Genomic DNA, 23,452 nt, shown 5'->3' on the forward strand with positions numbered 1-23,452 from the left:
TTACTGTATTGCTTTGAAAACAAAATCTTAGATCAACGGGCTTTCTTTTTGCATTAAAGTGGCAATTTCATGTGTGTTAATGTAAGATGACCTAAAAGCAGACTGCTGCAGAAATAAATATGTGGTGTGATCATAATTTATTTTAGAATATTTTCTCAGAATTTATGCAATGAAAACCAATTGCATCATCTTTGTTTCATTTATTAGTGACCCCAATGAAATTAAGCGGACAGCGTCTCATCTCTCATGGCATCCAGATCAAGGGCGAAAACTGGCAATTTCTTATTGTTGTCTGGAGTTTCAAAGAGCTGCTGACAATATGAGTTATGAATCATACATCTGGGACATGGGTAATTCATAATAATGTATTGTTGAATGGTCATTAGTCTTTTTCTCTTAGAACTTAATTAAAGAACTTTTGGAATATTATTCACTAAGCTATACAGAGAAATCGAGAGAGCAAGTTTTAAACACTGACAAATGAATGTGTACACTGAATAACGTCATTTAAAACATAATGTCTCATTAGCATTACAATTCAAGTAGATCTCACCAAGTGGTTACAAATTTATTGTGCTAGTTAATTGAATCAAGAAACCACAATTGACCTGAATTTTGAGAGATGCCAGTCAACGTATACACTAAATTGGAAGTTGAGATGAAATGATGAAAAGAATGGGGAAAAATGAATCCATTGAATCCTACAAAAGCACAGTGTAATGTGCCCTACTAATAACACACTCCCTAAACACACAATCTTCTGTGGGAGAGTGAGAAAAACCAATGAACAATTTAGGCAAAATTCTACCAATGCAATTTTCTGATGAACATTGAGTAAGATTTCCAATCCGAAACTTGAAAAATTGCGGAAGGCACAAATGTGGAGAGGTTGAAAGCAGACTATGTTCTTAATTTGCGTTGACATGGGCCATGCACAATTAAATTTGAATGGCTTGTCTCAGGTGTACTGCTACATGTCCTGCTAATGCTGAAATACAGCAATCATTTGGTCCATAAACTGGTGAAAACCAGTCTCTAATCATCTATCAACTTAGTCCTTTTCATCCTTCCTTCAGAAGTGCACAGGGTAATATAACTGAAGAAATATTTCAGTACATTTTCAGAATTTTCTTCTGACTGTTGACAAGAAACAAGATTCCATGTTCTGAATAACTTAATTGTTGATATCTTAATTATAAGCTATTTGCTTTAAAAGGCAAAATAAAACTTATAGCTTGCCTTTTGTTACTTATTTAGTGTTGTTTATTATAGTCTCTTATCTCAGTTGCTGTCCTTCTTGATTAACTTTAGAAAATTATCATACATTTATGGTAATGTGAAATGATTGCACTGAGTCATCCTTTATTAATTGTGCACAGTTCATTGCTGTGGCCAACCAGCTCGGAATCAGTCCCCCAAACTGAGGAGATTCTAAACACCCTGTTAATATTCGCCAGCCAGAGTTTTCTGATTAGCTTAGGTTAACCCCAATCAAGGATCTCATAATCAACAAGATCCACCTGGTTCCAATCACAACATCCTTCCCCCTACTAAGTCCAGGGATGTAGGCCTGGTCTTTCTCTTGTACCTTTTCCAGCGATGTTTTCATCTCAGCTCCGGTTCCTCTGACTCGGACTCTGACACATGCGGTGTGTAGCAGACTATAGCCCGTCTGTTGCATCCAGAGCATATTGGAAGAGTTTCCTCCTCCTCCTTTTGGCAGTAATGGTATCAAGGCTTCATCCATCTCAGACTCTACGGTTTCCTCAACATTAGATGGAGAGGGAGAACCTACAGTTTCTGACAGGCCTTCTGGCTGTTCTGAGGGGCCAGGTATGTTTTGCTCCTGCCCTGTTTGTGAGATAACAGGTTTCAGTTGAATCATATTTGTTCAGGACCACCACACCTATCTGAACTTTGTATGTCAAAAGATCTGACCTTGCATCAACCTCAGCTTGTACCCATATGGGGCCATTTCCATGGTTCTGGTGCCAAACCTTGTTCACCCAAATTCAATCGTCTATCTTTCTTGGAGGAGACATGTGACCCGCACTGGCATTCCTGTTACCGTTGCACAAACCACCCCCACTGTGGATTCTTCTCCCCATCAACAACTTTGCTAGAGCTATTCCTGTTGTTGTATGAGGGTTGGTCCTATAATGAACAGGAAACAGGATAGTTTGGGATCAATTGACACTGTAGGCCACTTCTTTAAGCCTGCCTTACGTGCCAAATGCCATTCAACTTTAGGAAATATTCAATTCCCTGTTGGTAAATGACATACCACTATCGGTGACCAATAATTCTGGGAGTCTGTGTATCGTGAACGATGCTTGCACCTTCTTAATTGTCATCCCTGAGTTTACTGCATAAACTTTAAGCAGGTCCAATCACTTTGAATGGGTATCCACAATGACTGGGAACATTGAGCTGGTGAAAGGACCTGCATTGTCAACATGTAACAAAGTCCAGGGTTTATCCAGCCATTCTCACAAATGTGGGTGCCTCTGGAAACGTTAAGCCCCTTATAACCAAATATGCTGTAGGTCAGGTTGCAGTCAGAAGGATTACTCATTGCTTTTCTTCTGCCTCAATGTTATTTGCCTGGAAAGAAATACCACATTTTTTCCATATACTGAGTCCAGTTTCCAACAGCAGGATCAAATGAGTGAAGCTTCCCAAATAAAGTCATGATGCCAGAAATGCCTACCCCCACTCCAAGATGACTGCTATGAGCAAACGTTCTTCGGGCACATACTGTTTTCTCCCGTCACCACTGAAATAACTGCCCAGAGGCCAGTATCCTGTCACTAAGTCACCCCTTATTTACTCATGCACAGTACACTAGCTATGACCAGCCAGCTCTAAGTCAACCCCCTAAACCGAGGAGATTTTAAATCCCCTGTTTATATTTTTTTCCTCACAAATGAATAAGATCAAAAACAAAAACCCAGAGCATGCACGGTCTTTGGGAGCAGCCAGCTCAGTGTCAGTCCCTGAACTGAGAAGATTCTAAATTCTCTGTTTATTTTTTTTTCATGTTTTTCTTTTTTTCCTTTTTTTTAAACTCCCCTGTTTATATTGGTCAGTCAGGGCTTCCTGATTTGGGTTGTTCACCTGAGCCAATCAAGGATGTCATAATCAATGAGATCCACCTGGTTCACTACCCAATCAGGGATCACTGCCTCAAAACCAGTGTGTAGGTTGTACTTGTGTAATAGTCATATCTGCAGTTCCTAGAATAAGCAAGAAATGTATCAAAAACATGACCATAGCTTGTCACACCAGGAATGTGGATCACAAACCTGTGAATTAATTAAAAAAAACATGGTATGTGGGTGTCACAGGGTAGGCCAGCATTTGTTCTTGGGGAGGTGGTGAACAACCTTTTTGTACTTCTCACTTGCAACCCAAGCCTGAATGTTGTCCTGATCTTGCTGCAAGTGGATACAGGCTTCTTCGTTATATGAGAAGTCATTAATGGTGTTGAAGGTGAAACTCCAGTTAATTGTTTCAGTTTACTTTAAGCCAGTTCTGACAGTTTTTGGTATCTTTCCTATTTCATCTTAATTTAGTTACATTTCATTCCCTGAAGAGCCTTCTCCAACAAACATGTCCTTGTCATCCTATAACTAGCCTTTGGTAGGTATGAAAGTGCGGCCTTGGATGAGAGGTTTTTTTTCTTCTAGATGGAAATATCAGACTATTTATCCACATGGCATAATTCGAAATGGAAGTCATCATGCTATATGCTGGTAGTAGAGTCAGAAACATTAGGGACATTTAAGTGATTGCTTGACAAGCACATGGACGGCAGTAGATTGAGGGGTGTATATGTTAGGTTGATCTTAGATTAAGATAAATGTTTGGCACATCGTGGGTCGAAGGGCCTGCACTGTTCTATGTTATATGTAATTGATATGTGGTTTGTCTAAAAATGTATGGTTTAATTATAATTCTGTGATGCAGTTATTATGTTACAGGAATCCATATCTAATCCAATTTTTGTTCTGCAGAAAATACAAGTAAGCATGAAATGGTAATAAAGCCAGTATCTCCTCTTCTGTGTCTGGAGTACAACCCAAAAGATTCTCACATTCTGGCTGGAGGCTGTTACAATGGACAAATGGGTCAGTAAGTGAATACCACAATCTCAGTGTGTCAATGCTTGCAATATTCCAATTTTGATTAACTTCCAAGTTCTAGAAATTACACAATTCACAGTTTTTGGAACAGGAATTTTTATACTAATCTAGGAATTTATCAAAATGCTTTTGGCACTACTTTGTATGAGCTGTATTTTGAAAATAAAAGGGCTAGTTGTCGTTGAGTGGACGTCACCTGTGTTTTGATTTTGTGTCACCTTTCAAGGATTCATAAGCTAGAAATAGGTGGTGTCCTAAAAACAAATTCCCTTTCTTACATAAAATTGAATTTAAAAAGGGAAAGAAACCAGGAAAAGTGTGGTTAAATTAACAACAATAACAAACCATGTAGTTCATGCAACTACTAATGAATTAGGCAAAAGTAACAGTAAACATACAGTTGCTGCAAATCTGAATATTATGGCAAATTATGGCAGGAATTTTTAAGATTATGGTCTCTGGAATTTAGAAAAATTAGAAAATATCTTGTTGATAGATATAAAATTACTAGATGACTTAAAAGCTCAATGCTACGAGACTGTTGCCCTCATACTGGAGAGTCCACAGCTTGGGATCATGGTTTCAGAACAAGTGGTTAGCCATTTAGATTGAAATAAGAAAGTTATTCACTTAAAGGGTTGTGAACAAAAAGTCCAAATCTTTTTCAGCAAAGACAGAGTAGGCTAGGATAAAATATTGAGAACTTAATTATTTAGAAAAGAACGCAACAGTAGTTACTTACATGGGATGTTTCTTTATACAACTGTTACCAAAACTAACATCAAATGAGGTCCCCAACATTAGCTGTACTGCTAAATATCCATATTTTATTTCTGCTGTAAAGGATACTGGGATACACGGAAAGGAAGTCAGGCGGTTGAAATTCCAACAATCGAAGTTGGTCATCGGGATCCTGTGTACAAGATTATTTGGTTGCAATCTAAGACGGGAACAGAATGTTTTTCTGCTGCTTCTGATGGACAGGTATCTGCAGAAGGAAGATAAATGTGCATCATCTATTCCTTTATTTGTAGAGAGAGCCAATTTTCCTGCAACACAAAGCTGTTGTAGTTGCCCCATAAGTGCACTGGAACTAACTAGACAATCACAAGGGAATTTGGCCTTCAGTTTTTAATCTAAAGCTTTTCATTGTAATTCATTCATGAGGGATTTAATTAATGGTTTGAAGTACATTGATTTCTTATGGTAAATGTAGAAGTTATCAGGACAAAAAAGGGGAGACCATATATGCAGTAAAGTCATTTTGGAGAGAAAACTGAAGGATCAGCGATGAATTTTGGGCATTCCAATTCACAACATAGAAATAAAGTATATGACAAACTTTTCACTGTGCAGTAAAATTCAACAGCTGCAAATAGTGTAGCAATTTAAAAATATTAACTTAAAATGTTTAGGAAAAAATTTTTCTTTCTACATCATACAGTCTATAAAGCTTTATAGAAATCAGAGTGGTGACCATGTGAGATTGAAAATTATTATAATTAACATGTGGAATTCAGTCTTAAGAACTTTCTACTTCATTCAATATTAACACTTGTTGATGGGATCGAGCTTCTTTCACAATCTCGTCAATATAAAAAAGAAAGGTTTTGTGTTTAGAGGGATGAAACCCAACTTTCAAAATTCATCAATGTCATTATTTTAGTCGACCAGTTCTGATTTGTTATAGAATACTTTTGGGATAGGTAGGACTTGATTGCAGATCTCCTTGCCTGGAGGTGGGGACACTACCAGTGCACCACAAGACTTCAATTCATTATTATTGTTGTCATCCCATACACAATAGCAATATTTAATGGAAATTACTGGTTGACAAAAAAAAAGGCTTAATAGAGTTAGAGATGTACAGCATGGAAACAGACCCTTTGGTCTAACTTGTCCATGCTGACCAGATATCCTAAATTAATCTTGTCCCATTTGCCAGTATTTGGCCATATCCCTCTAAATCCTCCCTATTCATGTACCCATCCAAATGCCTTTTAAATATTGTAATTGTACCAGCCTCTACCACTTCCTCTAGAAATTTATTCCATACATGCATGACCTTCTGCATGAAAAAGTTCAACCTTAAGTTCCTTTGAAATCTTTTCCCTCTCATCTTAAATGTTAGCCCTCTACTTTTGCACACCCTTACCCTCTGGCAAAGACCTTGACTATTCACTGTATCCATGCCCCTAATGATTTTATAAACCTGAATAAGGCCATCCCTCAGCCTCCAAGTCTTCAAGAAAAATAGACCCAGTCAATTCAGCCTGTCCCTATAGCTCAAACCCTCCAACCCCAGCAGCATCCTTATAAGTCTTTTCTGCACCCTTCCAAATTTAACAATATCTTTTCTATAACAGGGAGACCAAAATTTGCTGCAGTATTCCAAAAGTGGCCTAACCACTGTCCTGTGCAGCTACAAAATGATCTCCGAACTCCTGTATTCAATTACTTTTTCTTCAATTCTTTGAACAGAGATAGTAAGCTCTTTATTATCGCAATCAATAACTTCCAGCCTTGACTTTAAAATATGTAGGTTAAGTGGATCAGAATGGAAAGAGTTACAAGGTGTTGCGAGTCTTTGTCATTATCTCAGTCTACCAGAGTGCAACAAATCTGAACTAGCAGGAGAGTTTAGACATTGGCATGGATTCTTGTGATGGCCAGACAAACATTATTCCAGCATAGCTTGGAGTTGTGTGGAATCCCCAATGTAGCAAACTCCAAAAGATTTGCCTGGGAAATTGAAGATTCCTCTACACCTGGACCCCTCTGAAAGTCTTATTTAAATCAGAGTGCTGAAGGCTCTGATGAAATTAAGTAACTAGTTACTTGAGAAAAGTCTAACTCCTGAGTGTTTAAACAATTGATTCTGTACTTGACTGTCTCAAGCCCAAACCAGAGACCCTGACCTAACATCCCTGGGATGCGACCTCCCCTCCCACCAACACATAACCAACACCACCGATAGCAGTTATCAATTTATTATCTGATAGCTATTGTTATACATGAAACTGATTACCTTGTCTTCCTACTGTCTAACACAATAAAACATTTGATGCACTTTATTTACTATGAGGCATTTGGAACTGCTCCAAATTGGTAAAAGTGCACTGAGTCAAAGTTATTTACTTAATAAGTTCTTTCTATCACTCTAAATTAATTTTGTGGTAAAACTTTGCTAAAACTCGAAAGCATTGTTTACTATTGGCTATATATTATATGTAATATAAATTATTGGCATCCAGTGGTAAGAACAAGAGTATTAGATTATGGTCTAATGTCTGTAGGTACTGTGGTGGGATATCCGGAAATTGAGTGAACCTGTAGAGAGACTCATTCTGGACGTTTCAAAGAAAGATGATCCGGATATTGCATATGGAGCTGTTTCGCTGGAGTTTGAAAGCACCATGGTAACTATCATAGTACTTTGTAACACTAAAGCATGGCATTGAGACAAGGTCCTACAGTAATGAAGGAAATATCTTGTATAAACAGCCTCTGAGTTTGGTAGTCAAAAACTTGAATATTGCTGAAAAATGTTTTGTCAAATCTTGTGAATCTTTTCATCTTGTGCTAATCAGAATAATTTGGAATGATACTATTTAAAGGGAAAATTAGTATTTAATACTGCATGAGGAGAGAGTGCACTCTGATTTAGATATATAGCCAAACTCAATAGGGTATTGTCACAAGAAATGAAACTGTGAATGGCAGGATATGTTTCCAGTACACACAAGTGTGCCATGCTGCAAGGCCGACTGTCAATCATACGTTTGCAGTCAACATAATTCTTGCACATTCAGATGGTATGAAGCAAATGTTGTCCCAATGCATTATCATGTCTAATGCTGGACATTATATGTTAGTTTTACAAATGCAAGCTGGTTGACAATAGTCAGTACCATGCTGCGAATAACCAAAGGGACATGGTGTTTGATACGACCCATCTGTCTTCAATATCTGATATCACACCAGTACTAAATTTCATATGCTATATTTCAGCACCAAGAGTGACCATTTCGTAGTGATAAAATAGTACATAACAAAGCCATTCTAAGGGATAATAGCTATCCTGATTAGATCATTTCTCTCCATATTTCATACATACACATGAAAGCAACTGAGGCAATCCCTCTTGGTTCTTGAAGAGTTCCAGATCTACCTCAGATTACCCTGGAAGGGGATGGCTTATCAGAAATTTGGGGAACAGCTGGAGCTAGGTGTTTCATACTGCTACTATGTAGTAGCAACGCATGTTTATCATTGACAGGATGCTGCCGTCAAGCCAAAAACATGTTCTGCCCATCATACAAATGAGTAAAAAAAACTGAAGGAACTGTGGATGCTGGAAATCAGAAACAAAAACAGAAATTGCTGGAACAGGTCAGTAGATCTGGCAGCATCTGTGGAGAGAAGTTAGAGTCAACATTTTGGTTCCAGTGAACCTTCAGAATGGGTCTGTACAGTTCTAAAGAAGTATCACTACACCTGAAATGTTAACTCTGATTTTCCCTCCACCTGTGCTCCAAGACTTACTGACTTTTTCCAGCAACATATGTTTTTGATACAAATGAGTAATGTGATATTTGAATTTCATTGCCTGTGTTGTCAGATATGTAGGCTGCACATCCCAAAGACTGGCACACCATTTCAAACAGCACATCTGTTTGGCATGCAACAAGCAAGTTAATGACCATACCCAATAAACTCGCGCTTGTAAAACTAAAAGCACAGTTTTTTGTTAGATGTTGACTAAATAATCCTGAGAGTACAAAAAATTGTGCTGGCCACCAAATTAGGATTGGCAGTTGGGTTTACAGTGTGGCAGGCTTAAATGTACTGAAAGCTCCTATGTTAGTAGACAAAGAACTGCTGGAAATCTGCAACAAACTAGATAGATAATTACAAAGGCTCACTGGATGTGAAACATTAACTCTGTTTTCGTTCTGTAGATGTTGCCAGACCTCCTGTGTTTCTCCAGTTCTCTCTATTTTTGTTAACAGACAGGTTCCTATTCTTTCCAGTCAGATATTTTAATTAACCTGTTCAGAAATGTTATTTCACACCTCTGCAACAGGTGGGTCTTGAACCAAATACTCCAGGCCCAAGAGTAGGTACATTACCACTGCACCACAAGATCCCTTATTCTTTGCAGTCTTTTAGAAAAAAAATTAAACCTAATTTTCTAATCAACCTGTTCAGAGATATTCTTACACACCTCTGGAGCAGCTGGATCTTGAACCAAGAGCCTCCTCGTCCAATGATAGGGACACTGCTACTGCACCACAAGAGGGCCCCATGTATTCTTTGCTGTTAGAAAGAACACGTACAAACACTGCATCTATTTCAACCTATTTCAACTCAACACAATAGGTGACAGCTATTCACTGGTTCATTTCCCATTGGCTCTGACCAATTAGTGTCCATCTTCCCAGTTTAAAATTAAAATAAAGTTTGACCATTGACTATCAACCAACACTAACAGGTACAATTTCCATGGCAAGATCTTAACAATCAGAGTCCACTTGGTAACCAATCAACACTTTCCTGATACGCATTATGAAAGTTGTTTTTTTCCCGTGGAATCAGTATTCTTACAAACTATCCTGGTGCATATAATATTAGATTAGATTACTTAGATTAGATTACTTACAGTGTGGAAACAGGCCCTTCGGCCCCACAAGACCACACCGACCCGCTGAAGCGTAACCCACCCAACCCATTCTCCTACATTTACCATTTCACCTAACACTACGGGCAATGTAGCATGGCCAATTCACTTAACCTGCACATTTTTGGATTGTGGGAGGAAACCGGAGCACCCGAGGAAACTCACGCAGGCACGGGGTGAATGTGCAAGCTCCACACAGAGAGTCGCCTGAGACAGCAGTGCTAACCACTGTGCCAACGTGCCGCCCACGGTGGCATATGAAATGCTTTGACAAAATGTGACTTTTTCAGTAATATTATTTTGTGCGAACATTGGAATGTTGAAGCATGGTCAAAACCTTTGTGAAAAGAATGGAAAACTTTTAAAAATTATATTACCTGAGCCTTTGTGCATACGTATCATGCGGCAATAGCTGGAAATAGATTGCTTTGCCTACCTGGGGAATGATGTACGTTAAAATCTCTCCATTTGTCTCCTCACCATTCGCCAACTCACTAATCACAAAACATTATGTACACCATTATGCTCATTGTGTGTCCAATATTTACTTAATTGTGGTTTTCAGAAAGAAAAGAGAAAATAGCAGAGAAAATTTGAAAGAAAAAGATATAAAGGAAACTATGATACTGCAGATGTCCATGATGCTTTTCCTGGAATAATGTTATGACAAGAGATAACAAACTAACCAAATCAGTCTTATTGTCACCGAATTCATAATACAATAAAATATTCAGTGACTCTCAAAATTGTCCAATTGTCCCTAACCAGACTTCACAAATAACAGATCTTGGACACCAAGTTTATAGCTTAAATTTAAAAAAAATTAATACTGTAGCTATAGAAGGAATAAGTTAAACAACAGGGTGGTCTAATTAATATGTGATTTAAACCCAATCTTTGAACAGAAAACCCCACTCACTGAGAGACAGGTCGAGAGACAGACACATCTAAGGAATAAATTGAAAAGAAAATCAATAAACTGTAATTGACCAGTTAAATTAAACAGTTTCAAATGGGATGACAAGCCTTCATGCAATCCTTGGATAATTAATTTGTACAGGCATGTAATTATATCTAATTTCAAAGTTACTGCTGACTACAAACAGATTCAGTAGAGTTCCAGAAGTATTTAATTATTTCTTACTAACTGGGATTCATTTCTCAGAACATTCAACAATTCTTTAACTGGGCAAAAAAAACCTACAGCTGGTGAAAGACAGCAGCCAGTCCTGAAACTTCCAAAATTACTCTGCACCTGCCAAAACCAGTCAAAATGGGTTTTCTCTTTTTCTCTTCTTTTAATCAATATTTTCTGTGGTTAGCTGGTCAGCATCTGTCCTCCCCTGACTAACCAATTCAACATCTAACCATCTGCCAATTCTGGGGATGCCAATACTCGATGCTGCATTGACTACAGTGTTCCTCAGATTAGTAATTAAGTTGAAATTTCTTCTGGGCCAGCCACCAATAACAAACATCAGTGTTTTGATTTCTTCCCTTTTAAAACATGCAGCTCTTCAAAGTTCAGCAAATTTTAATCTCGACTTCCAGTTCCACCAAAAAAAGGAGAAAAATAAAAGAATAATAGTGAGGGTCTCTTCACTAGGAAGTATAGGGATAAGGTAGGGGATGGGATGCTTTTCAGTGTCGATTTTTCCCATCGAATGGCCTGCTTTCACACTGTTGGGATTCGATGAGTCCTTTGTTGTATTATTCAGTCTGAAACTATGAATGGATTTTTTAATATGAAAATTTGGAGTCCTTTTCGTTGCTAATTCTAAAGTACAGTCGACATTTGAAAATACTTTGGTGCTATGAAGTTATAGCATAAGCTATGATAGAAGTCAACAAATGAAGAAAGCACTAAGCTCTTAAAAAGTTATCTAATTCAGATTGTCTGGAATAATAACTTTTCATTTTGCTGTACAATTTAAGTTGTTTCACCTTTTAAAGCATAAAAATAAAATTTGTATCAAGTGTTAAAGAAAAGTGGTGTTTTACATACAATTGTTCTTACGTTATTTTATTACCAGACTATATTAGGATCATTTGGAAGAGTAGAAAAAAATTAAAGCTTGATGAAATTGAAGTTTTAATCTATTGTTATTGAATCTTGCTTTACCTCTATAGCCAACCAAATTTATGGTGGGGACAGAACAAGGTGTCGTAATATTAGGAAATCGAAAAGGAAAAGTCCCTGCTGAGAAGATTGTGTCTACCTTCAGTGGCCATCATGGTCCAGTCTATGCTGTCCAGAGAAATCCTTTTTACCCAAAGAACTTTCTAACAGTTGGGGACTGGACAGCCCGCATTTGGTCTGAGGACCTCCGGGACTCGTGCATTATATCGACTAAGTGAGTAAAATTCCTGATATGGAGTAATAGAAAAAAAGTTCTGATAATTGCATTTACGCATGATATTATAAATAGACTATTGTGTTTGGAAAATGATAATTTGTGCAAAAACTTTTTCAGACTGAAAGTTTTCGGGATGTTCCATAATTTTCTTATGTGCCTTGATGAGAAACCAACAAAGGGATGGTTGCTTCACATATCCATTATCTATAAGTTTCTGGATTGACTTCTCAAGGACCAAGCCTGTGTTTGTCTCTTAAAAAGGAAATTATGCAGCAGAGGACAAGAAGTTCCCACTCTAGAGTCTTTAAGAAAACCAGCATATTAAATGCCCTCTGCAAAGTGTATCAAGGCTAGGCTAGTGGTCTGGACCAACATATTATTTAAATATAAATGAAAATCATTTTTCTAAGTAGGGCCTATAGGATCATGAACAAATTTGGAGAGGAGCATTAGTACCTCTGTTCTCCAAATGTCGGAATGGAGCTCTGGATATTACAGCAGCACCTCAGGCCAGAGTTATACCCAAATGGTGCTTGCATTTACGAGTCCACCAGATGGTGGCATCAACTAACCACTCTAGCTGTCTCTTGAAGAAAGATCACTCCCTTTAGCAGTGCAGCTTTATGTTGTACAGAGAATAATCAGTTAGATTTTATATTTAACAGAAAGAAAGTCTTCAATCCCTCGAATCATTGCCTTTTAATTTAACATATGAATAAGCTTATTTAATACAATGTCTAGATCTCAATATTAATACACTTTCTTGATATGGACATGGCTGAATTGCACAGTTTTGTAACAAAGGGATATTTTATTTATTTGCACTAATTGTGTTTAGTTCATGATTTACATTTACTTTTTTAGTGATGTACATAGCATTTTATTTGCTAAGCTATAAACAAAATATACTAAGATTAAGGCACATGGAATGTTTTCTGACAGCACTGCTGCACTTTATACTCAGCAATGGTCTTATTTTCTCAATTCTTAATCTCAACTTTGAAATTGTGCAGGAAAGATGAAAAATTAAATCAACAACATATTATCTGATTTTATCTTGGCTTTATCCAATGTCTGTGAGTGTATTGCTCTTATTGACCAGACATCAGTAACAACTAAACAGTGATATGAAGTACTCTTAAAGGGGAGATTAGAAATGACATGAATATGCAAAGGGGACAACTTGTAAATATTTTATGTTTTATCCATCTGTGGGCTAATCTGTTTTTCATTTATTGTCTACATGTAATTTTTATAGTTTTTTTGCAGATTTTCATTTATACTCTGGTCATTTGTAGCATGATGATGTTGATTGTTTGGAGTTTCTATTGTAGGTTTCAGCTGCAATTATTCACCTAATTTAAATTCATTTTACTGCAGCATCTAGAATGGCTGTGGCTTGATTATTTATCATAGTCAACCTCTAATAAGGCAGCTGCTCAAAATCTTATGAACATTGCTTGCTCCTCTGGAATATTCCAAAATTCTTGTCTCTTCATATCTCAGAATAACGCAGGTAGATATTTAAAAAGTGAGAAAGTGCCTTAATTCCTCTAAATTGCTTCGCTTATGCTGCTTGTTACCATTCATGCAGTGTCAGTTTACGGCTTCCAAATTCCACCATTTGTAGAACAACGTAACTAGTAACTGCAAATAAAAGTTAACAAAGTTCTTCAATTGCATGTTAAGGTTATTCACTGAGTGGTAAAATTGCAATATGCTGAGACAAAGAAATTCTCAGCATGCTGAAATGGTTCTGGAAATAGTGGATGCATTTGTGGTCATCTTCCAGGGTTCTATAAACTCTGAAAGAGTTCTTGCAGATTGGAGGGTAGGTAATGTTACTTCAGTATTCAAAAAGGGAGGTAGAGAGAAACCAGGGAATTATAGACCAGTAAGCCTAACATCAGCAGTGAAGAAAATTCTCAATTTCCATTATCAAGGAATTTATAGCAGAACATTTAGAAAGCAGTGGCAGAATCAGGCACAGTCAGCATGGATTTATGAAGGGGAATTCATGCTTGACAAATCTGTTGGAATTCTATGAAGATGTAACTAGTAGAGTTGACAAGGGAGAGCCAGTCGATGTGGAAAATTTGAACTTTCACAAAGTGTTTGATGAATTTCCTTACAAAAGATTATTGTGCAAGATTAAATTGCATAAGATTGGGGAAGTGCATTGGATAGATATAAAATTGGTTGGCAGAGTGGAAACAAAGAGTAGGAATTAATGGGTAATTTTCAAATTGGAGGCAGTAGCTAGTGGGATGCCACAAGGATTGGTGCTGGGACCTCAGCTATTCACAATATATATTAATGGTTTGGATGAGGGAACAAAATGTAACATCTCAACGTTTGCAGATGATACCACATTGGTGGAAGGGTGAGCTGTGACGAGGATGCAGAAATGCTTTAGCATGATCTGGACAGGTTGGGTGAGTGGGCAATTCAGTCGCAGATGCCTTAGAATTTGGATAAATGTGAGGTTATTTACTTTGGAAGCAAAAGCAAGAGGGCAGATTGCTACCTGAATAACTGTAAATTGGGAGAGGGGTGTCCAGTTGCTGAAGGTAGGCATGCAGGTGCAGCAGGCAGTAAAGAAGGCAAATGGTATGTTGACCTTCATTATGAAAGGATTTGAGTACAGGAGCAGGGATGTGTTTTTGAAGTTGTACAGTGCCTTGGTGAGGCCACAACTAGAATATTGTGAATTTTAAACCTGTCATCACAAAACAGAACAAATTAGAGGAAACATACACTTTCAACAATATCCTGACAGGCATAAAATTCACAAAAGAGAAGAGAATGCAACAGACTCTCATTCCTTGATGTGACAGTTGAATGTACAATTAACAGAGAGCTTCAAACCAGAGTCTACAGAAAATAGAACATACACAGACCAAATACTTAACTTCAGAAGCAATCGAGCCAGCACCCACAAACGGAGCTGCATCAAGGTTTTATTTCAACGAGCTGCATCACACTGCAGCACCAAGAACTACAAACAGCAGAAGAAAAATATCTATACAACGTTTTCAAGAAAAACAGATACCCAATAAACACAATCTGCTGATTCATCAGAAACAAACCCAAACAAGCAGACACAATGCAACCAAAGATTATAGCCAAATTACCTTACATCAAAGACATATCAGAAATGACTTCCAGACTACTTAGATCCCTTGACATCATAGTAGCCCACAAACCTACCAACACACTTAAACAGCAACTAATGAACCTAAAGGATCCATTAGATACCACCAGCTAAGCTAACTTCATTTACAAGATACCATGCAAGAACTGTTTAAAAAAACTACATTGGACAAACAAGCAGGAAACTTGCCGCCAGGATACATGAACACCAACTAGCCACAAAAAACACAACCCACTCTCACTAGTTTCCATATATACAAACAAAGAAGGACACTACTTTGATTGGGACAACACACACATCCTAGGACAGGCAAAACAAATTTACGCATGAGAGTTCTTAAAGGCATGGCAACTAACCAGAACTTCATCAATAAACCCATCAACTTTGAGCCCATGTACCTTCCCTTAGGAAAAAAAGAATCAGAAATGACCATAACACACCTTAAGAAACCAAAACCTATAAATAGAGGGATGGGACATACCACCAGTGCTTCATTGGAGACTCTCACTAATGATGTTACCTAGTCATGGTGACAAAATGTCTGAAAGCAAACCTTCAAGCTCAGCAAGCTGACTTACATACTTATGAAGTGGAGGATGGCATGGGGTAGGTGACACGAGGCAAATGGACACACAAGGCGGCTGCCAGACCACAATATGGAGAGAGATAGCAGAGCAAATACAGACATTGCCTGGGGCCACCTGGATGCCAGCACAATACACTCTCAACCTAGTTGATTAGTTTAAGGTGGGTGGGGGAGAGAATACACATGAATCCAGCCAACATCTTTGATAAATATACTAACTGCTTGATACGGACTCAATACAAAGTGCTAATAGCTAGGGCTACAGTAATTGTCCTTCTCAGGAACAGCGATTAGCATCCATTACTACAGTAAGGGACTTCCGCACAGATGCTGAAATTGACAATGGCTGCGTTGAAACTGACAACAACCACACTGAAAATAACAAAGGCTGCACTGGAACTGACAATGACTGCACCAAACCTATCAACGATTCTGCAATGTTTACAATAAACAAACTATAGCCGAAAATGTGTTGCTGGAAAGGCGCAGCAGGTCAGGCAGCATCCAAGAAACAGGAGAATCGACGTTTCGGGCATAAGCCCTTTCTGCAGCGCCTTTCCAGCAACACATTTTCGGCTCTGATCTCCAGCATCTGCAGACCTCACTTTCTCCAATAAATAAACTATGTTATAAAGATAATAACCTCATCACTGACCTATTATATCACAAAATGTATAAAAGTATCTTGACATGTTCTCCAGGTTGAGAGAGGACTTGCAGCTGACCACTTGCAGGTGTCTTTCTCTACCCAGAGCTCCAGTATTTCCTTGGACAATAAACTCTGTCGTTGAACCCCGATTGACTCTGAGGCTGGTGATTTTCCCCATTTTTCCAGCACCACTCTACTCCACAACACTTATCATCAACCTGAGCTTCAAATATTATCAAAAATCGCTAATTGAATTTCAATTCCACCAGCTGCCCTAGAGCCTGTACTTTTAATTTATTTGTCTCGACAAAGTGCCATTTTTCCACCAGCTCCAAAAGTAATTTCCATAATTGAATAATTTTAAGTCAGTTCTAAATATTCCTTAGCCGACACCTACTCAGGCCTGAGTGAAATTTGAAAGAAATACAAAGATAACATGCCATGTAAAACAGCAACTCAACTTAAAATTGTGAGAAACCTATAAAGTACTAAAGGCATTATGACAACACTTGGCATGTCAGCAAAGGGATTGAATTAGGCTTCAGTAACTTAACATTCAAATCTGTTGTTGATTTGATTACATTTCACTTATTTTCCATTAAAAAAGATGTTGGCAATCATTTCATGCTACAGTGAATGTTTCTCTCCATTGAATGAAAACTGGCTACTCCAATCAGGTCTAAATTTCGCACTTTTTATGGACAGCTGACATCATTGTGATCGGTATCAATTTGCATGAAATAAGAGTACAAATACTAGGAAGAAAAAAACATTGTAATGTTATGTGGAGCCACTGTTGGTTTGTGCTTGGCTATTTTGACCTGTAGCTGAAAATGTGTTGCTGGAAAAGCGCAGCAGGTCAGGCAGCATCCAAAAAACAGGAGATTCGACGTTTCGGGCATAAGCCCTTCTTCAGGAAGGGCCTCCTATTTTGACCTGTATCCCACTGAAATTTTGTTACTGCAACATCAGGGACTATTGTGTTGCTTTTACACAATAGAGAGTGGTTTGAGATGAGAAAGATATTAAAGTACAAAAAGGATAACTACCAGTTGTTATTGTAAGTTATAGTTTATCTAAGATTATGTGTGGTTTTTTTTAACAATAACCAGTTACAGATTTGTTGTTGATTCAGGTGACTTTGACCAGATTAGGGATTGGAACAGTTTCTTTTTAACAGTTACAATAGGAAAGCGAAAAGGAGTTGGACAAACTTTTAAGTTATTTCTATGCTGAATCAGCAACCTCAGAAATCTGGTGTTTTCTGGTGTGATGTTTATGTGCTAAACCATAACTACAAGAAGAAATTGGTTGAAATTGACCAACTTAATTTAAGTGAGCACTGGAAAATGTCAGTGAGACATCTTTTCGAACTAGATTTAGGAGATGGAAGGACAATGTTATAATTTATGGAACCAGTGTGTTTTATTTTAAATTGGATATGTCAGGATTGAAGGAACATTGAAAATCAGTTGTAATTTTATTTCAGACCTGTAAAATTCACTTTGTATGCTCATAGTATTACAACAGTTGTGAGCTGTTCATTCACTCTCCTGAAAAGATGATTTGTATAGGGTGTTATTCAGCAACCTTGTATAGAAATTATTCTGTCATCTTATTTGAAAATATTTTAATATGAATACCTGTGAACTGTTTCTACTTGGGGTTCTTTGTTTTTGGTTCTGCCAACTTTCCTCCCAGTACCATGTCAACTATACCAGTGTAACTTTGCTTTAGTTTAAAGATTCTTCATGCAGTTATACCACTAAAGGTTGCATAAGAGACAGCTGATGTTTCAAGTTGAAGACCAAAATTGTTCTTCTCTGACGATTATATCATCATCTATTGCTACCTAGACTTAGTACAAGTTGCTCCTGTGGATGTGGGCGGCACGGTGGCACAGTGGTTAGCACTGCTGCCTCACAGCGCCTGAAGACCCGGGTTCAATTCCCGACTCAGGCGACTGACTGTGTGGAGTTTGCACGTTCTCCCCGTGTCTGCGTGGGTTTCCTCCGGGTGCTCCGGTTTCCTCCCACAGTCCAAAGATGTGCGGGTCAGGTGAATTGGCCATGCTAAATTGCCCGTAGTGTTAGGTAAGGGGTAATGTAGGGGTATGGGTGGGTTTCGCTTCAGCGGGTCGGTGTGGACTTGTTGGGCCGAAGGGCCTGTTTCCACACTGTAAGTCTAATCTAATCTAAAACAGATCAACCACTTGGGTGCAAGTCATATCCATACTTGATAACATGACCATGATTTATGAAAAACATGAATAGAAATGACAAAGGTGATCATAATTAATCCTTATAAATATTAATTTACCCAGACATATTTTCTGATTCTGTGAATACTATCTTGTTAATTATAGGTAGCGTGGAGGGAGTTGGCGATTAAGAACGAAACTTGTCTGAAAATCTGTGCCTTTTTTTTTGAGCATTGGTGCCTAGATCCACTACTAGCAGTTACTGGTATTGCACTGGCCCTGTCAAAGTTTACAGGGTTGGAGGAAGATCATGTAAAGCAATAGGAAGCAATGTCTATAGGGTTCATCTTAGGTTGCCACCTGCCCGAGGAAACCACCAAATTGGCTAAAGGAGTCAAGTTCATGAAGGGAAAAACATCTCTAATGAGTGCTTTGATATTAGAATGAAAAATATTCTTCAAATATTCAGGGATCTTCAAAATGATTTGAGTCTTGATTGACAACTGAGTCCCAGGTTTACTGAGTACCCAGGACATCTAGGTTGGGTGAACATACCAGTATGCTACTTTCCTGCAGGTTGGGAATGGGAAAATTGCAATCCCCCAATTACAAATCTTGGTGCAGGAGGTCCATCACAGACATGGTAATGTATTAATTGTCAGAGTAGGTTAAGTCTCTATGTTCCGGAGTTTTGCTGTACTTAGTAGCTATTCTGGCAGAGCTACAGTAATACTCTAAAAGAATGCTTACAGATGTTTTAACTCTGTGAAAAAATAGAACATTGCTTAAAATTAATTGGTCAAACCTCTGATTCTTCTTTTCTTAGATACCACATGTCCAATCTGACAGATGGTTGTTGGAGCCCTGTAAGGCCATCTGTTTTCTTCACAACTAAAATGGATGGCACTGTGGATATTTGGGACTTGTTATTTAAACATAGTGAACCGTCCCTCAGCGTTAAGGTACTATGATTAATTGCATAATCTGAAAATGAAAATAAAAGTTGGGACAGGTACACAATGTACTCAACATCATTTAACATAATTGTATAAAGTCAAGATCTATTCTTAACAGAATTCCCTACAGGAAACTGCATATGAACAAAGATTAAGAAACTTGATTATCTTTTCTCTTTGTCTTGCCTTCTTACCCTAGGAATATTGAGGCAATGATGTTGGTAACATGAACAATTTTCTTTTACATCACTCCTGCACTTTTAATTTTCTCCTTTTCTCACCAATCTTCTCTGGAAACGTGCTCTGATATAATCTTGAAAGTGGAGTCGCAAGTAGAGGGGTTAGTGAAGAAGGTGTGAAGCACACTTGCTTTCATTGGTACAGGAGTTGGGATGTAATGTTATTGTAGGGCATTTGTGAGACCACTTTTGGAATACTGCATACAATTCTGGTCGTTATTCTATAAGAAACATGTTAAACTTGAGAGGGTTCAGGAAAGATTTACAAAGATGTTTCTGGGACAGGAGGGTTTGAGTTATATGGAAAGGCTGGGCAGGCTTGAGCTTTTTTTCCTTGGAACGTCAAAGACTGAGAGTGACCTTATAGAGGCATGTAAAATCATGAGAGGCACGGATAGGGTGAAGAGCCAAGGTCTTTTCCCTAGAGTCGGAAGATCAAAATTAGAGGGCATAGGTTTAAGGTGAGAGGGGAAAGATTTAAAAAAGACCTGAGGGGTAACTTTTTCTTGCAGAATGTGGTGCGAGTATGGAACAAGCTGCCAGAGGAAGTGGTGGAGGTGAGCACAAATACAACATTTGAGAGGTATCTGGATGGGTATATGAATTAGAAAGATTTAGAGGGATATGGAGCAAATGCTGGTAAATGGCGCAAGGTCAGATTGGAACGTCTGGTTGGCACAGATAAGTTGGACCAAAGGGTCTGTTTCTGTGTTGGGACTCTATGACTCTGCTATCCTCCTCACTTATTTATGGTCACTGATCTGGAATTATTTCCAGTTGTGTTCACAGCAAATTGTTCAGGACCAGGGACCATACTCAATTTATCCGTCCCTTAGTCAACAAGCCTTGTAAATATTTGAAGTCTCCCTACTAACACTTTAGCCAAGATTTAAAATCACATCCAGGTCATTGAGAACTTGTTATTTCTTCAAACTCATGCTTAGATAGGTTTATCCAGAGATGGTGTGACTTGCTGCAGTATAACTGATGAGGAAGAAATGTTCAGTTTCTAAGACAGCAAAAGAATTGTTCTGCTACAGACGTTTTTGAAGTTGGTTTAAACATTAAGAAACAAGCTGGTTGCATAATTGTTGGAGTTCTTGGAATGTTGTGGATTTGAGTGTTACATCTGTTTAACTCAAATTGACTTAAAGCATTATAAATTAGACAGTCCAGTAGCATTGTACTGACATATGCTTGGATCTTAGTTATGCATATATTCATTTTGTTTTGTTGTCATAATTGGAGTCATAGAATCATACAGCATGAAAACAGACCCTTCGGTCCAACCCGTCCATGCTGACCAGATATCCCAACTCAATCTAGTCCCACCTGCCAGCACCTGGCCCATATCTCTCCAAACCCTTCCTATTCATACACCTATCCAAATGCCTCTTAAATGTTGCAATTGTACCAGCCTCCACCACTTCCTCTGGCAACTCATTCCATATACGTACCACCCTCTGCGTGAAAACGTTGCTCCCTAGTTCTCTTTTATATCTTTTCCCTCTCACCCTAAACCTATGCCCTCTAGTTCTGGACTCCCTGACCCCAGGAAAAAGACTGTCTATTTACCCTATCCAAGCCCCTCATAATTTGTAAACCTCTATAAGGTCATCCCTCAGCCTCCAACGCTCCAGGGAAACAGCCCCAGCCTGTTCAGACTCTCCCCATAGCTCAAATCCTCCAACCCTGGCAACATCTTTGTAAATCTTTTCTGAACCCTTTCAAGTTTCACAACATCCTTCCGATAGGAAGGAGAGCAGAATTGCATGCAATATTCCAACAGTGGCCTAACCAATGTCCTGTACAGCCACAACATGACCTCCCAACTCCTGTACTCAATACTCTGATCAATAAAGGAAACGCCTTCTTCACTATCCTATCTACCTGTGACTCCACTTTCAAGAACCTATGAACTTGCACTCCAAGGTCTCTTTGCTCAGCAACACCCCCTAGGATCTTACCATTAAGTGTATAATTCCTGCTAAGATTTGCTTTCCCAAAATGCAGCACTTTGCATTTAACTGAATTAAACTCCATCTGTCACTTCTCAGACCATTGGCCCAACTGGTCAAGATCCTGTTGTAATCTGAGGTATGCCTCTTCACTGTCCACTACACCACCAATTTTGGTGTCATCTGCAAACTTACTAACTGTACCTCTAATGCTCTTATCCAAATCATTTTTGTAAATGACAAAAAGTAGAGGACCCAGCACCGATCCTTGTGGCACTCCACTGATAACAGGCCTCCTGTCTGAAAAACAACCCTCCACCCTCTATCTTCTACTTTTGAGCCAGTTCTGTATCCACATGGCTAGTTCTCCCTGTATTCCATGAGATCTAACCTTGCTAATCAGTCTCCCATGGGGATCCTTGTCAAACGCCTTACTGAAGTCCATATCGATCACATCTACTGCTCTGCCCTCATCAATCCTCTTTGTTGTTTCTTCGAAAAACTCAATCAAGTTTGTGAGACATGATTTCCCATGCACAAGGCCATGTTGACTATCCCTAATCAATCCTTGCCTTTCCAAATACATGTACATCCTGTCCCTCCAACAACTTGCCCACCACCGAAGTCAGGCTCACCGGTCTATAGTTCCCTGGCTTGTCCTTACTACCCTTCTTAAACAGTTGCCCCACATTTGCCAACTTCCAGTCTTCTGGCACATCACCTGTGACTATCGATGATACAAATATCTCAGCAAGACGCCCAGCAATCACTTCTCTAGCTTCCCACAAAGTTCTCAGGTACACCTGATCAGGTCTTGGGGATTTATTCACCTTTACCCATTTCAAGACTTCCTCCTCTGTAATCTGGACATTTTTCAAGATGTCACCATCTATTTCCCTACAGTCTGTATCTTCCATATCCTTTTCAACAGTAAATACCGATGCAAAATACTAGTTAATGATCTCCCTCATCTCAAACAGCTCCACACAAAGGCCGCCTTGCTGATCTTTGTGGGTCCCTATTCTCTCCCTAGTTACCCTTTTGTCCTTAATGTGCAAAAACCATTTGGATTCTCCTTAGTTCTGTTTGTCAAAGCTATCTCATGTCTCCTTTTTGCCCTCCTGATTTCCCTCTTAAGTATACTCCTACTTCCTTTACACTCTTCTAAGGATTCACTCGATCTATCCTGCCTATACCTTACATATGCTTCCTTCTTTTTCTTAACCAAACCCTCAATTTCTTTAGTCATCCAACATTCCCTATACCTACCAGCCTTTCCTTTCACCCTGACAGGAATATAAGTTTTCTGGATTCTTGTTATCTCATTTCTGAAGGCTTACCATTTTCCAGTTGTCCCTTTACGTGTGAACATCTGCCTCCAATCAGCTTTCGAAAGTTCTTGCCTCATATAGTTAAAATTGGTCTTTCTCCAATTTAGAACTTCAACTTGTAGGTCTGGTCTATCCTTTCCAATCACTATTTTAAAACTAATAGAATTATGGTCGCTGCCCCAAAGTGCTCTCCCACT

General features: G+C 38.5%; 1 protein-coding gene across 1 annotated transcript in view; it reads left to right on the plus strand.

Moving 5' to 3' along the window:
* Window positions 1–23,452, plus strand: part of dnai2b (dynein, axonemal, intermediate chain 2b) — a 66,120-nt gene that overhangs the window by 30,550 nt on the left and 12,118 nt on the right. Inside the window, exons 5-10 of the mRNA XM_060844823.1 lie at window positions 208–350; window positions 4,017–4,130; window positions 4,990–5,129; window positions 7,442–7,564; window positions 11,956–12,179; window positions 19,598–19,733. Coding sequence (XP_060700806.1) covers window positions 208–350; window positions 4,017–4,130; window positions 4,990–5,129; window positions 7,442–7,564; window positions 11,956–12,179; window positions 19,598–19,733 — 880 coding nt within the window. The remainder of the gene's footprint in view (window positions 1–207; window positions 351–4,016; window positions 4,131–4,989; window positions 5,130–7,441; window positions 7,565–11,955; window positions 12,180–19,597; window positions 19,734–23,452) is intronic.

This window comes from Hemiscyllium ocellatum, chromosome 25 (assembly GCF_020745735.1).
Source record: "Hemiscyllium ocellatum isolate sHemOce1 chromosome 25, sHemOce1.pat.X.cur, whole genome shotgun sequence".
Taxonomy (NCBI): domain Eukaryota; kingdom Metazoa; phylum Chordata; class Chondrichthyes; order Orectolobiformes; family Hemiscylliidae; genus Hemiscyllium; species Hemiscyllium ocellatum.